The 17581-nt window shown below is 37.5% G+C and overlaps 1 protein-coding gene across 1 annotated transcript in view; it reads right to left on the bottom strand.

The window, feature by feature from the left end:
* ncoa3 (nuclear receptor coactivator 3) overlaps nt 1-17581 on the bottom strand; it is a 46733-nt gene that overhangs the window by 11244 nt on the left and 17908 nt on the right. The window contains exons 2-10 of the mRNA XM_081358320.1: nt 6686-6790; nt 6426-6586; nt 5233-5333; nt 4855-5029; nt 4549-4734; nt 4360-4446; nt 2145-2288; nt 644-791; nt 23-540 (exon numbers count right to left, since the gene is read on the bottom strand). Coding sequence (XP_081214446.1) covers nt 23-540; nt 644-791; nt 2145-2288; nt 4360-4446; nt 4549-4734; nt 4855-5029; nt 5233-5333; nt 6426-6586; nt 6686-6771 — 1606 coding nt within the window. The 5' untranslated portion in view covers nt 6772-6790. The remainder of the gene's footprint in view (nt 1-22; nt 541-643; nt 792-2144; nt 2289-4359; nt 4447-4548; nt 4735-4854; nt 5030-5232; nt 5334-6425; nt 6587-6685; nt 6791-17581) is intronic.

The following is a 17581-nucleotide window of genomic DNA, read 5'->3' as shown; positions in this document are numbered from 1 at the left end:
ACTGCAAAAACAGGACACATACCTCCAGGTGAGAAGGGACTTGCACCCATTTTAGGACTCCCTCGAATCCGTGGCGACCCTATGAGGTTCTGTTGAGTAGGATTCATACCGGGGCTTCCTTGCGAGGGACTTGTCATGCCCATTCCATAGCCACCACCATGAAACTGACCCTGTTGGTGTTGATTCATGCCAGGATGGCCCATCTGATTCATAGAGTTCATCTGATTCATAGAGTTCATCTGATTCATAGAGTTCATCTGATTCATGGAGTTCATCTGATTCATGGAGTTCATCTGATTCATGGAGTTCATCTGATTCATTGAATTCATCTGGTTCATTTGATTCATCTGATGCATCGGGTTCATTTGATTCATCCTGTTGCCTGGGCCGTACATAGGTCCTCCTCTGGGTCCCATGTGACCTTGCTCGTTCATGCCGTAGCCCCTGGGATTGCCCATGGCCATCTGGGTATTCGGATTGGCATTGCCCATAACTGTTCGCATTACACCACCCTGGTTGGGTCTGTATCCATTTTGCTCCCTGTGTGAAAGAGATTGAGATGAGGACGAGGACAGCACAGAGGTATTTTCATGTAAAATCAGAGTAGTGTGTAACTGTTGGCTTTGGGCAAAGCTGCACAAACCTCTGCAGAAGATGTGTAGAGAGGAATGTGACCGGGTCGTTGGTGATGGGGTTTCGGCATAGCTCGCTACGCGTTTGTGCCGTTACTGGAGTGCCATCTGACAAAGAGAACCGATAGAGTGGAGTCTCAGCTCTGCCATGAGCATATGCTGAAAAAAAGAAAAAAACACCATTAATATAACAAAAGTACTCAATCTGTCAATTTCACACCTCATGCAAAAGCAGCATGTTAGCAAGTTACAGAATTCACACTTCCATTTTGTCTTTCAACATCTTTTCTCAAAGTACATGGAGTCATTTATTTAATTTAAACACCAAACTGTGCAATGGAATGTGATGACATGTTTCCAAAGTTATTAAAGTTTTTTTTATCTATTTTTTATATATTATGTATATTTGTTACACTATACTTTGTGTTATATTACCTTAGCATTAAAATACAGGGTTAGTTCACCCAAAAATAAAAGTCCCTGTCATTAATTACTCACCCTGATGTCATTTCAAACCCGTAAGACTTTCGTTCATCTTCAGAACACAAATGAAGATCTTTTAATGAAATCTGAGAGATTTACCACTTCGAAGCTTCAAAAAGTCAATAAAAAGATTGTAAAACTAATCCATATGAATGGAGAGGTTTAGTACACATTTTCTGAAGAGACTTGATCGCTTTATATGATGAACAGATTGAATTTAGACTTTTATTCACATTTAAACATTGATCAGTGAACATAAACCGAAGCTCAACTGAACCTGCTTGATGCGCGAGTACAAACCTAACTGGTTCTTGCTGAAGCTTAAACGTGCTGTTACACGAGAATGAACCTCATTGGTTCTTGCTGAAGTTCAAACGCGTAACACATGAAAATGAACCTCATTGGTTCTTGCTGAAGTTCAAACGTGCTGCGTAACAGACAAAAATGAACCTCACTGGTTCTCACACGTCACGCGAACGTCCTTGAGCTTCCGTTTACCACAACTGATGTATTGATGAATGCTTAAATATTGTATGAATAAAAGCCTAAATTAAATCTGTTCATCATATAAAGCGATCAAGTCTCTTCAGAAAATTTGGACTAAACTGCTAAATTCATATGGATTAGTTTTACAATCTCTTTATGAACTTTTTGAAGCGTCAAAGTGGTAATTGTGTAGCTGTCAATGGATGGACAGAAAACTCTCAATTTCATCAAAAAGATCTTCATTTGTGTTCCCCAGATGAACGAAAGTCTTAGGGGTTTGCAACGACATCAAGGTGAGTAATTAATTAAATGAATTAAACATTTCTTTTAGAAAAATCTAAACACTAGAAAAATAGACACTAGCATGGATTTTTATTTATATTTTGCTATTGGAACAAATGGGAACGCAACAAATATATTTGCTATAGCTTCCATTCACCACTATAGAAGTTTAACCAGCTATGACGCTTCTGAGAACCCCAGAAATGTTGAAAGGGTTCGCACTAGAAATGAAAAGATCCATGCAGGTGTACTACCACATACCTTCATGATAGTGTCTCTTGTAGGACCAGGGCTGACCCTCGCTGCGATGAAGGAACATCTGCATACACCTGCGCACTAAATCCTCCCAGCCAGGACGCATGGTGGTGTGCAACAGGCTCTGCTGCTCGATCTCGATCAGTTTACCTGTAGTCAAATGCATTTTAATATTATCTCATTATTTGGTCACAGCTGTCACTTTAAGACCTGACGTAAGGATCCATTTTACTGTTACACATGCGTTTTCTTACTCAACAATTACGCTCACTTAAAACATAACTGACTGTGTTTACGTGAATACTCACCAAGACCGGGATTTTGACATTGTGTATTTGACATTATTGTGTATTTGACACTATTGTGTATTTGACTGTAAAAGCTGCGAAAAAGAACTCAATTTAGTACTGAGAGGCGGCTTTATGTGCATGCACTTTGGGTGTGAGCACAAAATCTGCGTGAATGAGTACAATTATTAAATTCAAGCCCTTGTAACACCAACAATATTCATCCAGAGGAAATGAAACGAGCGAAGAGGGGCGGGTTTGTGTGTCAACTCGCTGTCGGAGAGTTGAGAGAATGAGAAAGCGCAGCTGGTATCGTGTATCTATTCTGTGGAAAATTCAGATATTTCAGTATCAGTATGTATTGAAAAATCTATATTTTTGAAAACACTACATTGCACTTAGTTATTTTAGATGCCTTTTTTTAAAAGACTACAATTGAAAAATGTATATTTTTCAAGTATATGTCATTATATGTGTGTGTATTAGGGCTGTAGTACTCGAGTCCGGTCTTGGACTCGAGTCCGGACTCGAGACCGCTTTTCTATGGTCTCGGACTTGTCTCGGACTCGCTGGTATTCGGACTCGGACTTGTCTCGGTCTCGGCCACTGGTCTTGCCAAATATGGCTTTTGGTCTCGACCGAGTCCAGGTGTCTTTATTATGTTCCCAGTATTCACACATACGTCGCCGCGATATTAAAACAAAATATTATTGGAGGGAAAGTGAAACACTGGCCACCTAATAATATGGGCATTTTGGCTCTTTTTCGTGAGCCGGCTCGTTTCACTCAGCTCACTGAAAAGAGCCGGCTCTTTTGACTCACAAACGGCTCTTTAAAAAATAAATGTTTAAATAAACTCGCTGAAAGTCCACCGCTAGTGCAACGTGAATATTCACATTTTTAATTGTCCATAAAACCCAGAAAACTAGTCTGCTTGCCTTGCACATCTAATTAATTAAGTTTTCCGACTTTTTTTCTTACCTTTCCTTCTTTGCCACGAGTGGTAGACTGGCTGTTTTAAAATATAGCTAATATCGAAACAAAATAACCCAGCTCATAACTTGCAGGTTTGCTTAGTGGCAAACTTTTTTCATTTGATTGCTTCAACCGCCACCCACCTGAATTTAATTTTCGTCACGTCATCCGCCCGATCCGCGGTTTATCCGCATCTCTAGTGTGTGTGTGTGTGTGTGTGTGTGTGTGTGCGTGAGTTGGCTCGGCTCAGTTTAATTGGTTGACATCGCGTGTATGATTGACAGGAACAGATTGTGAGGCTGATCAGACAGTCGAAACGAATGTGTGTGCGCCTTTAGGCCTATATAATTATTATTTTTTGTTGTTCTTTGAATGTCAATTATTTAAAATAAAATTATTAAAATTACTAAATAAAAAATTATTATTAAATTATTCATTATTTCATTATTACATAATGATTTAATTTCTAAAGGCTAGCCTATATTTTTTAGCAGACTTTTTTTTTCCTGTCCTGGACTTGGTCTTGACTCGGACTCGAACCTTTTTGGACTCGGTCTTGACTTGGACTCGAACCTTTTTGGACTCGGTCTTGTCTTGGACTCGACAAAGGTGGTCTTGATTACAGCCCTAGTGTGTATATGTGTTTTTAAAAGAGCTTATTAACCTGCTAATTCAGTTTAATGCTATTCCTCTATCTCAGTTCATAATTGCAATATTCACATTCATTCTATGTAAATTCACTTTGTAAACACTCTTATCGCCTTTTTAATATCCTGCAGTGTATATCATGGTTTCATTAACAGTATTTAATGAGCTTAAGTCATTTTAATTAAAAATCATTCAATTTCTGTCATGACGACTTTTCACCTTGTATTGTAGACGAAATCAAAGAAAAACTTCACAAGTAATTTCACTGATGAGATTTACATTGAGCTCAATGGCACCATGGTCAATTTTACCTGTTAGTTCGTGTCTAGTGCTGAATCTTTCTGTCCTCTCAACTGCCGTCACTCTTCGTGCAACACAAATCATACACGACTGCAGGTCTGAAAAACAGAAAGAAAACCCTCTTTATACTTAAAATGCACTGCAAAAAAACAGACCTCAATCTGAATAAAAGTATTGAAATGTATAAATTTACAACTGACCTTCCCCTTCCTCCATCATTGCTTTAGGCTGCGTGAGAGCGAAGCATTGCATAGTCTCGTAGCGCGGCCCACCGGACCCTTCTTCACCTCCAGGACCGCCATGGCCGAACTTTACCAGCATGCGGCAGTTAAATGTGTGACTCTTCTGACGGGAAGCATCACCACCCCATGACACACTGTTGGGACCTTAACATACATACAAAAAAGTTTTGCTTTAATCAAGTGGCATCATGAATTATGTATGAACAGTCAAAGAGCAATATTCACTTAACACACTGTTTTAGATTAATACAGTGGCATTCGTACCATTGCTTTTGGGCAAGTTTTTATGCAATTCTTCCCTGTCTTCCTCATGCAGTATGTTGTAGATGCTGGTGTTGATCAGCTCCTCCTGTTTATACTGCAGATACTGAGTCACATTATCTGACACAAACACAATGCTGCCTTCACGACTCACCACAAACAAAAACCCATCCAGAGCCTGAATGAGAGAAAAAGATGCAGAATTAATATTATTAATTCATTATGAATAAATACGGGTTACTCGTATATTAAAAAATGAGCCTAAATACTTTTAACTTGTTTTAATAATTTCCCAATCCTTTGGAAACTTCATATAAGACACTAAATTATAATTGCAAATGTTCTACAGGTGACCCTTGACCTTTAGGTCTCTAATCTAACCTGTAGTAACAGAGGGCCCAGATGGTCCTTGTCGATGACTCCTGGACCAGTAGAGGAGACATCCGCCTTCTGGACATCATCATCGCCACATGAGCTTTTACCTGTGTGATGTGCGATTAAAAACCACATATTAGAAATATTTGAGTATTTCTTTATAAATGTATTTTTCGAAATATATTAATACATTTATTCAGCAAAGATGCATTAAATTGATCAAAAGTGGCAGTAAAGACATTCACAAAGCTACAAAATATTTCAAAAGAATTCTATTCATCAAAATGTTTCTGAAGGATCATGTGACACTGAAGACTGGAGTAATCATGCTGGAAATTCAGCTTTACCTTCATTCAGGAATAAATTACACTTTAAAATGTATTTAAAACTGTTATTTTACACTGTAATAAACTCTCTCGATATGACTGATTTTACTGTATTTGTAATCAAATAATTGCAGACTTAGTGAGTGCAAGAGACTTCTTTCAAAAACACAAAAATGTTTTCACATATAGAATATTACAGCAAGAGAACAGTTTTAAAAAGTTGATCAGTTTATCTTAATATTTAGATTTGTAGGTTTCAAACCTGTAAGGCAAGATTAACCGACTGAATGTCAAATAAGGTACAATGAACACCAATGCCTTTTCATACAGTAGTTTTGCTGTGTGAACACCAGGTTATATAGTCTAAATGCAAAAAGGCATGTATAGGCCTGTCTCATGCAACAGACTTGTGGAGAATATTGTTTTGAACGCAATATATAATTAAGAGAGGGATGAAAACAGGGCTGTCATTGAAGAATATATACTTCAAATCTTACAAATATAGTAATTAAGTTAATTATTTTACACCACGTTTTTCTTTATGTACAATGATTTAATGATTTTAGTCAAATTTGATTTGCTAAATTTGCTGCTAGACAATCCACGCTCATTCACATTCATTTACATCCACAGGCAAAGTCATGAATGCAATGTATTTAAAAGAGAAACTTATTTTTTTATCCGCTAAAAGTAGCAAATGTGTTGAAGATGCACTCAATGTTGAGACCAGACTGCAGTAACACAAGATTCCACTTGCCACCAGGTGGCAGCGTTTTATAAAACCGAGCCAATTCATCCGGTTCCTCACACTGTGGGTTTAGTCAATATTGTTACAGGCTGATATGTAAAAGAGCAGTTCGAGCAGATGTGTACCTTGCTCTTTAATCTGTCGTATCTGGCGCACTGTCTCTTTAAGGATGGCACATTTATCGGGTTTGACATTGAAGCTGTCGATGTCACTAAGGTTGGCCGAAATCAGTTCGGCCAGCTCCTCTATATACTTGCTCTCCTGTTCCCTCCTGCGCTTATCACATCTGTAATAAAAACCACACATATGTCATTTTAGTGAGGAAAAAACATGTAATACATTGCTTGTTGCACGTTTCCATTCACCCTAAAACAAAAAGTCTCACCCTTGTCCTGGTGTGTCACATGTGGAGAGTTTGCGCTTCCGGTCCGAGCACAACGGCTCAAGTGAGTTCTCACCCACTCCACTCATGTTTAAAACATATCAGCACCTAAGAAACACACACAAAGTTTAGATCTGGGGCAGAAAACACACTTCCAAAGGCATATTATGATCTCAAAATGGCAGGAAAACACCACAAGTGTACTTCAAACAAATAATCAGCTGACTTTGACACTTCTACTCAATGCACTTGAGGGCTTCATCTCTTTCCAAATGGTTTAGTAAAAAACTGCATGTGTGTGTGTTTGTGTGTACGGCTTATTTTTAAGTGTTCCCACATACAGCTGAATGCGCGGAATGTTCCAGGCCTCAGCAGCGGTGCTGCGTGCGTGTGTGTGTGTTTGTGTGTTTGTGTGACAGTGTGTCTGAGAAGAGACACTGATTATGATGGAGTGAAACGGGGCCCCAGGGGAAATGGACCAACCCTCAGTGTGTGTGTGTGTGTGTGTGTGTGTGTGTGTGTGTGTGTGTGTGTGTGTGTGTGTGTGTGTGTGTGTTTCTATAGCAGGGACTGGGTCAATTATCTCAATCCGTGAAGCCGTACGCTGCACAAAATATAAATGAAATGTATAAATGATCTAATTAAAAAGCAGACTAATGAATCCGAATTACTCTAATACAGAATTAAAGACAATTTGGTCACAAAACACCCTCGAGCCCCCCTCCCAAAATGCATTTCAGAAATATAATGTCCTTCCTCCACATGTCTGACACACAATCACACCATTTCTTCCACCTTTTACCGTCATTGCTCCGCCCACTTTACCAATGACAACACTTCCTCCTTTTTAGTGACACTTTTTTTCTTTCCTTTTGTTGTTGTAACTGGCACTACCAGATCTGATATGTCTGTAAGATGTCTTCCTTTCAAGTTATGTATGCAAAGACAGAGTGAACCCGAAATATTAATCAAACTTTATCCACAGGTAAAATGTATAAATGTCATTGCATTAGATACAAAACATCAAATCTATAGCCATTTATTGAAAAGGTGAAGTGTGTGACAAAAATACTGTTTTTAAAATTGCTATGTATGTTCTTTGGAACAGTCCCGATATTGATTGAAGATCACACAGGCCGATTCCCAAAACGAATGACTGTTATTAAATTGAAATGACCTTGTGAAGCTTGTAAATAGGAACTGAATCGACACTAGTGTCACCAACTGCAAAAACGATGACCGTTTTACTGAACATTCTGCCATTGGTCACCCAAACAGATATTCCCGTCCCAAACCTACAGCACTGATTGAGCCAAAGTTGCTGTGTCGGGCTGCGCAGATGTTTATAATTTTGAATGTATTTTTTATTTGTGATGTATAATTTTTTTAAAACAGAAGCCATAGTGAAATCATATGCTGTCAATATTTATTGCAGCGTTTGAAGACATTTTGCATACTCAAAGCATACAATGACATTTTGCATACTCAAAGCCTACAATGACCACACCTTAATGTGAAATATATATTCATAGTTAATATGATGAACTACACATGTGATTACCTTGCTAAGACATCAGTGTAAACTTGAGGGGAAATTAATTCATTCATTCAGTAAAAATCACTTGGTTTAAAGTAATCACACACGGCTGTCTTTCCGTCTCCGTTCTTTTCATTCTCTCTGGCTTCTTCTGCTGTTATCGGTCTCTGTCACACTGGTCATAGACCTTCTGCTGTATGCGTGCATGTGTGTGAGTGTGTTTGTTTAGAGCCCTGACCTTGCCCCGGGCCTGACCCCTCCCAGAGTTCAGCGGAAATCTCAGAGCACAGACCATCGGATTGCAGTCTTTTCCCCTTCCCTTGCTGAACACACACATGCAAACAACCTTTTCCCCTTGCTTAAAAAGATAGCTCACCGCCCATAAATTAAAATCCTGTCAATGCGTTGTTCCAAACCCATAACACTTTTCTTCATCTTCAGAACACCGTTTATATTAAATATATACTTTTAATATTCTCCTATCTTTTTTGTCCATCGATTTAAAGTCTGATTGAAACTATGCTCTATTGTGATGCATATCAATAATTTTAAGTTTGGTCAACTCAAATACCCAAGTTGTCACTTAGTACAACTTTACATTTCAAGTTGACTAAACTTAACATTTAAAAGGCAGCACAAACATTTTTTCTTTTTAAGTTGAAACTTTTTTTTTTTTACAGTGTTCTTAAACAAGAAAAAATGTAGTGTGTGACTGGATTTTGGCAATTTTGCAGGAATTGACTGGGTTTTTAGATTCTATAAAATTCATAGCGACTTTAAAGTCAACATTTCCACGTTTCAAAAATTTCATAAAGACATCATAAAAAGGGGAATCAAGCTGTTTAAGCCAAGCCTTAAATAGACATGATAGCTTTATATGATAAACATATTTAGTTTAGGCTTTTATTGACATTTAAACATTGATCAATGGACATCAAACATGAACATCAAATATGGTAAACCGGAGCGCAAACAAGCCTGCTAGACACATCTGTTTACCATAACCAAATCTTCTGGTTTAGTTTTACAATGTCTTTATGTACTTTTTAAAGCATGAAAATGTTGATTTCCTACACTTTCAATACATGGACAAAAAATTATAAAGATTATTAAAAATATCTTCATTTTTGTTCTGTATATGAATACAGGGCTGGAATTGCATGAGGGTAAGTAAATGATGACAATATCCATTTCTAGGTGAACAATCCGTTTAAGGTTCACACAAAAACACACACAGTTTGCCCTCTGTCACCTAAAAACTCTCAGTATGAGCTCATCATTCCGGAGTCTGACTGAGAGACATTACACAACTGTGCCTGTACTGCACTGCCTGTGCTGACACGTACAGCTGTCTGTCACAAACCAAAAACCTGCTGCTGAAGCATTCGCATCTTCCAACTTCTTTATTATTCTGGCTCCGTCTTTTACCCTTTCTATCTCCTTGAACTCTACAGCGGAGTGAAACAAATGATAGACTGATAACCGTTCATGATGACCCAAAAATGATATTTCTGTCATTAATTACTCACCCTCATGTCGTTCCAAACCCGTAAAACCTCCGTTTATCTTCGGAACACAAATTAAGATATTTTTGATGAAATCCAAGAGCGTTCTGCTTTCTGAGGTTGAGTAATTAATGACAGACTAATTTTTGGGTGAACTAACCCTTTGAGGTCAAGGCAACATTTAAATCTAGTCATTAAAGAGTTATTTCATCCAAAATCGAAAATTTATGTCATTTTAAACTGTTCTAAATGTTTTCCAAATGTGTATTAGGGCTGTCAAGACTCTAAAAATGACAAAAGGCACCCTGAATTGATCACTGTAAAGTGGTCAATGTACCTTGTGGCCTAGGCTACATTCCAATTTACAAAAGCCATTTAATAGCTTTATGCGGTGGAGAAACCCTAATAAAACTGGCATGATTCACCAATGCAACATATTTAAGTAACGATAAGGGGTTGCGGTTGCTCCGAGCATGTTGTGCCAAACACTGGTCTTCAGTCATAACTAAAGTCACAATATACACTCAAATCGAATCCAATTCACATAAATTACAATGAATATATTACACATTTTAAAAAACTGAATATACATGAAAGCAAATTAGATTTGAAAGCAATGGCAGAAGGGCAAATTGTCAGTAGAAAACAACGCAAATTTGAGCCGTTCCTCACATAAAACTATCATAGGACTTCGGAAGAATTATTGAATGAGTCACATGGACTATTTTATGATGCTTTTATGGTGTTTTTATTAAATTTTGGACCTTGACAGCCTCAGTCCCCATTTGTTTCTATTACAGAATATAGAGGTCATTTACAGGTCATACGGATTTAGAATAACATATCTATTGAAAAAAAACAAAAACAATACAATGCTAGTTTTCTGGTCCAAATTGATCTGTTGGCTGGTCTCAAAAGGGTTTTGGGCACTTCTCAGCTGGTCAAACCAGTTAAATGCCAATTGAATTGAGACCAGTAAACAAGCTAGACTGTTTTTAGCAGGATTTGTTTAGCAGGAATGAGAGAGTAAAAGATTTCACCTGTTCTTTTACTACTCCATTCATGTACAGTTCCAGCCTCATCGATACTCTAAGTGCACCTGCAACAAAACCAGAAACCACATCAACATTCTGCTCAAGAGAGCATGAGAGAGCGAGGGTGAGCGTGAATGCGAATGTGAGGGACGAGTGAACGCAAAATACTGAGACAGAAAAAGAGCAAGAGTGAGACAACTTCAGTCCAAGGATGAGCACTTCACATACGCTTTTAATTAAGCAGGAGATGTGGAATGTAGAAGCTCACGGCAGGATCAAGGATACAAGAAAGAGTGCAACTTCTTTCTGTACGGAGCTCTTATGTTTCCGATCTAACAGTCGAGACGGCGAATGGGTTTTAAGGATATTACGGCTCCATTATACAGTGATGCAGTTCCCCATCTTTCAGAAGTTCAAAAGGTGAACCGGGTATCTGATAAAAACACACAAGAGCATCGCTCATTATAGCTGAGCTCTTCAAACTGCTTCTTCCAGAATGCACCAGATGAGCATCTCTAAGCAAAGAGCCATTATTCTCAGAAAGACTGGACGTGGATATTTTAATGGGAAAGTTATCGAGAATATCCGAATCAGGAAGCAGCAAAAACAGGCATCCTGTTTGCGCCTTCCCACACACACCGAGTTCTGCGTCACCGCTTCCTCTTCCTGGAAAAAGCCTGCTGGCTCTTTGCAATCATATTTACATATTCAACCTCATGGGCTAAACTGGTTCTTCTGTTCAGTCTCTTCGAAGCTAATCTGTCTGTCTGTGTCTTTCCGTGGGTACTTTATCTTACACCACCACCCATCATCTCTATCACTCTCTTAATAAGAACTTAATTTTGCTAAATTATGTTAAAGGAGCCATATTCTACAAGTTATTTTTTTACCCTTAAGTTGATTCAGCATATTTATGCTATCACCAGCTACCAACTATTTAAATTTATTTAAATATTGGATTTGAATATTGAATATTCTGATTCGCGATAAAACACGGCTATGACCGCTTCACCAAGCAGTTCTATGCATCACTACACAACACCCCTAACAACCACTCTTAGCAACGTAAACATGTTTGTTCTCATTTATGTTGTTCATTGAAGCTAGAGTAGAGTGAGAGATCAAGTAAGCGAGTGTACTTGCATTTACAGTAGATACAGCATTTTCCTTCAGGTCAGTCCTATATTCATAATGAGATATCCGTTTGAATGCCTGCTGCGAAATCTTGTCCTTTTAAGAGTCAATGGGTTTTCCCGTACCCTAGTCATTTGTAAGTTGTGTCTTGCTTTTCCGTGTTCACAAGTTTGAGTCCTTTCAATATAAAAGTCTTCTCTACTGACTCACTCACTCACTCACTCATAAAGACAGCCTTTGCCGTCATTTTCTTCTAATGGTGAACTAATGCTTGTAACTTCTGTTGCTGTTTACCACAATTTTTTTCCAGCTGAAGGAAGGCTTTTAGTGATTTTACTTCATGAAAGTTGCATAGATACATATTTTTCGGCTTTAATATTTGTATTGTGTGGTAACTGTTTTATAAAAGCAATAAGGTACTCGAGGCTAGTATTGTATCGTGAATAAGTCATGGCTGAAGGCATGACGCAAAGCGAAGCTTTGACTTATTCAGGATACAGCACAGCCTCTCGTACCTTATTGCTTAAATATAAGGAATCAAATATTTAGAAAAATATATAATTTTTGACAATGTTCAATCTGTCAAAATGTAAGAAGTAAAACAGTAAAATTGTTTACAATTAAAGGCATATTATCTTGACACGAAATGATGACAAAGATAAAACATTTAAATACCACACAGTATAATAATGAAATAAGAATAATTAATTAAAATAAGAATAATTAGGTATTTATCTACATGCACTTATATATATAGCAATATTTACACACATAGAGGCTTAGCCTATTCTTTAGGGAAATAGTTTAATGCATGAAAAATGCCACACAGTGACAATTAGAGGACCGGTTTTGTCGATTAATAGGCACCGATAGGCCATTGCTGGAACAATCGGTTATCGGCAAAAATTCAGATGTGGATTTAAAATAGACAATGAAACGGTATGTTATATACTGTACACTACCGTACGTGCTTTCATATCATTATAAAAGTTATTAATTTGTTGACTAAGGGAGATCAGCAGTATGTTTACCATCGGGGCTGAGAGGACACTAACATTAGTAGCCTCAAGCGGTTAAAAGAGTGGGAAAAGAAATACACGCAATGCGTAATGCGGTTAATGGATTCTCGTCCTTGGAATGCCCCACTTCCGGTATTTGACAAGGGTAATTTTTTTTTTAAATCAAGTATTCGAATTTAATAGAGGAGCTGTGTCAGCCCTAGACACGTTATTAACCATCGTCACGAGACAGAGCACTTAAAAAAATATTGCAATATTCACAATGTATAAATACAGAAGCAGTGAATTCAACGGCTATTTGTAAATACAAATGCATCTGTCACGTTTTATGGATACTAATACACTGGCTGGAGGGGAAAGAATAATTTATTAATGAAAATTAAGATATGAAAAACTAGAGATTTACCGACTACAAATTCGACAGATATAGGCTACAAAACCACAACCACCACCACCCTCCCCAATTGCTGCTGTCTCCTCTGCCTGTTTCCCTGACGACCAGTAGGGTAACGTCTTAATATCCCATCATGCCTTGACCCCATACAGAGAGAACCTGCATTATTGATGGGGCTGCCTCCTGTCGCCAAATACACACAACACACAGTCCACCTCAGTACCTCAGAGCCCTTTTTCCATACATATCAGCAGTGAAATTCAATGGGCTGTTCAAAACTATCACACTGAGTTAAAGGGACAAATGCATTATTGAAAAGAAACATAATTATGTCAGCGGCACCTGCGACTCTGTCCTCCATGTGCAATGAAAGGTATATCAAGCCATTTAACAAATTACACTTCAAGCGTGCATTAAGGTTAAATATGTTATTAGCTTATTTTCAATACGTCATAAAAACTCCATTTGGCATTTTCTATAAAACAGGAGCTGTTTTAAACCAAACTGCCACTTACAGAGAAGTGAATGCAAGACATACACCATGCAGAGGACAGCAAATTGCACATTACACAGTTGTTCTCACTGAATACCTGGTTAGACTTGGAAATATTACACATTTAGGAAGCCAAATAGGTTTGTTAATGCTATTTCATGTTCATTCACTTTAAAAGCTCTTTCATGTGCACACACTTTAAACAGACCCAAACATGAATGATAATAAAACATAAAAAATATATATATCCAGCTCACTTTGTATTTGCAATAAAACATTCCAGAGCTGCACGATTGTGGACAAATTGAGAATCATGATTTTTTTTGTTTCAAATAGAGATCACGATTCTCCCGCGATTATGACCAGACAAGTAAACAACATAAAATGTTTTACGTTGCAGTTTCTATTATGCTTATATGCCGCATTCGGTCACTGCCGCTCCTTTCGTTTTGTTGTTTTTGTTAATTTTACGATTAAAAGTAACGTTTAAGATTCGCCTCCTTCACATTATTTTATGTCATGCTAATAAAACAGCCGCAAGTGTTGAATTACTACTCATACAGGTCACTTTATATGACGAATTAAAATTGTAATCATTTTACCAGTAATAAAAGCTGGATGCCTTGTGTTGCTAAATGGCATGCAATTAATTAAAAAACATATTGTATGGCAAAGAAAATGCTGTATTAGCCTACTGTTACTACAAAAACACTTGACGAAATAGCGTTGTCTCTGAGACATGGTACACACTTTACTCACAGTAAATCAAGAAAACAAGTGATTCAAACACTAAGACTAACCACGTTGAGCAATTTAACAATGATAAGTTGTCTGATAAAAGTATTTAAACAGTTGCTCACATGTTTTATAAAACAATATATTAAGTGTCCTTGGTTTCTATGGAAGTAAAAACGGAAATCGAGGGTAACGCGGATCGGATGTGATGTCATTGAAAGGCGACGCAATGACACGGGCCGTTACACTGGTTAAAATAGCTGATTTCTCTGGATTTAAACATTGTTGGAGACATTTGATATAATGTAAGTACACAAGTCAACAAAATATATAACATTGTTCAAGTGGTCTTCGAATATTTTAATCTAAAAATCTTACATATTGTGCCTTTAAGACGTCTATTTAAAAACTGTTTAATTTTAATCAACTATTTAAAAAAAAAAAGATTTGAATGAATAATGAAATACTTCAATTGCTTAATCAGCGTTTTGAACAAAACTTTTGAATGAATGATTCAGTGATGTAATGATGATGCAATGATACAATCGGTATTTGAAGCATCAAGTTAATTTCAAAAAAGTGATTTGATCTATTCTGATCGCTACTGTAGACATCAGCATTTATATTCAAACTTAGGGGTGTAACGGTACGTGTATTTGTACCGGACCGTTTCGGTACAGGGCTTTCGGTTCGGTGCACGTGTGTACCGAATGACCGAATGCAATATTTTGTGTGCGGAACATAGGTACATTTTCGTGTTTCCACACGAACATATTAGGTGGCGGAAGTCTCCGCGTTCAGCGCAAATCCATAGACAGTATAAGAAGTGGACAGAGCCATCTCATTGGATCTCAATTGAGACAAGTGAAGCCCATTTTTAGCGATTTCTTAGCACTTCCTTTCCTGACATGCAGACTCAAACCGAGCAACCGTCTGTCTTCTAGTAGCTGTGCCAAGAGAAATCTGAATCATTCCCTTCCGAATCTTGCAGAGACAGAGAGTGTGAGTAGGAGCTGTCCATGAGCTTGGAGCAGGAGCAACTTTTGCTAGGTATTCTGATTAATTATATTGTCATTTTGCTTCCACATCCCCCCGATTGCCCGTGAGCTTCTCCTCCTGTCCATACGGTAATCTCTCTACTGTGCGACAGAGAGTCGCGTGGTTATGACGCAATCGTTAGCCTACTTTTACAAAAACTGCTTCTACGGGGCCATAACATAAGCTACAACGTAATGGAGAATTTTATACATGGTCGTGTTTCTTTAGAAACAAATAATGGACAAATGGAGTCTTCAAACGCCTCAGATGTAAAGTTATGCGCTATCAAAGTGACACCAAAATGAATGGGAGTCAATGGGATGCTAACTGCAGGTGAAGTTCTGCTACAAGATGGTGGCACGCGGCCGGCTTCAACTTCCGGTCGACTTCCTTCCCGCCTGCGCAAATCCCGCCTTGCAGCTGATTCTAAAGCTGATCCCGTCTTATTAGACATTCTCTGGTTTTACCCGTCGTCACTGTAACCTAAACCAATGAAATCGACAGCAGGGCGAAAAAAGCTTTTCCGCTCCGTGTGCGCCGCCGCACTCTCCGTTCCGTGTGTGTGTGTCTGCGAGCTGCGCTCTCTGCTCAATGTTCAATGTTCGACTCCGTGTTTGCGCTGCGCGTTCTGCTCTGTCGTTAACGGCCCAAACACTCCAATCATGTACCGATCACGCACTGGAAAAGCAAAGTCCGCTCAAATAAGGTGAAATTTCTCAGTAGACTTCTGTTTGCTGAGCTGGTATAGTCATGCTGGGCAACAATGGTAAAATGACCTGCTCTGATCACATGCTCTGGTAATAATAGCTTTGTAGGACTATATTTTATTTTGATAATTAATATAAAAAAAATAAATAAAAAAAAAATCTTAAATTGATTATGTTGATTGATTATTGAAAAATAATAATACATTGATATATTTGTGTTTAATATTATTTTAATATAGGGCTATTTTCTGTTCCTTTTTTTCCCCGGTGTTTCATTTAATTAGGTGATTCTAAGTTTAATTATTGATGATTACAAGCTTGGAGGAATTGCAATTAATTATAGCAAATTGTGCAATTAATTAGTTCATTTTTTTTAATCGATTCCCAGCCTTAATTTTTAAATATGAGCAGGCCTACAAGCTGGGATTGGTAATGCTGCACTGTAATCATAGTTATCTATTTATATTTTTCATAAAATTTATTATGTGATATTGGTTTGAGACTGAGAGTATTTTATTTAGTGGAGAACTTTGCAGCAGTATTTTATTTCTTATTCTTTTTTTTATTTTATATATATTTTATTATATTTTATTAAAAAGTGTTAAAAAAAGTGTAAACAAATTGTTAAAAAAAAGTTTATAGTAATAAACAACCTGCAGTTTAATGTTTGCATTTCTTTCCCTTACTGTACCGAAAATAATCCGAACCGTGACTTTAAAACCGAGGTACGTACCGAACCGTGATTTTTGCGTACCGTTACACCCCTATTCAAACTATAAACTTTTATCTCAGTACTTCTGTGATAATTTGAATTATTGTAACAGAAATAATGATACTGTGTGGTTGAAAAGACAATTTGTGAAGCCGTTTCATACGTACATGACAAATGCTCTCTCTGGCTCAGAGGCAGCAAAGCAGATTTGAATGTTGCGCTGTGATTTTGTCAAAGGTTTAATAGACAGGCGAATTGTAGTCATTTAGAAATAAGATCGCACGGGTGTTGAAATCAAGATTGTGATCTTTTAATGATTAATCGTGCAGCTCTACATTCCAGTATTTCAACCAATTACACATTTAGTGAGCTCAGTTCAAATTCCATTCATATTATAACTGGACTCAAATCTCTTTGTTTGATCCATAGGTTTGATCCACTTCAGTTTCACTTGAATTGAAGTTAGGGCTGAACTTATCATGCTAAATGTAATTTTATTTTGATATTAAATATTAGATCTAATATGATGATATTATGTATAATACCACAAAAACAGGTCTTAAAGTCTATTTAAAGCTATTAAAGTCTATT

This window comes from Scardinius erythrophthalmus (genome assembly GCF_964197995.2).
Source record: "Scardinius erythrophthalmus genome assembly, chromosome: 25".
In the NCBI taxonomy this organism is placed as follows: domain Eukaryota; kingdom Metazoa; phylum Chordata; class Actinopteri; order Cypriniformes; family Leuciscidae; genus Scardinius; species Scardinius erythrophthalmus.
Note: the sequence above shows the minus strand (reverse complement) of the source record. Positions and strands in the feature narration are given on the sequence as shown.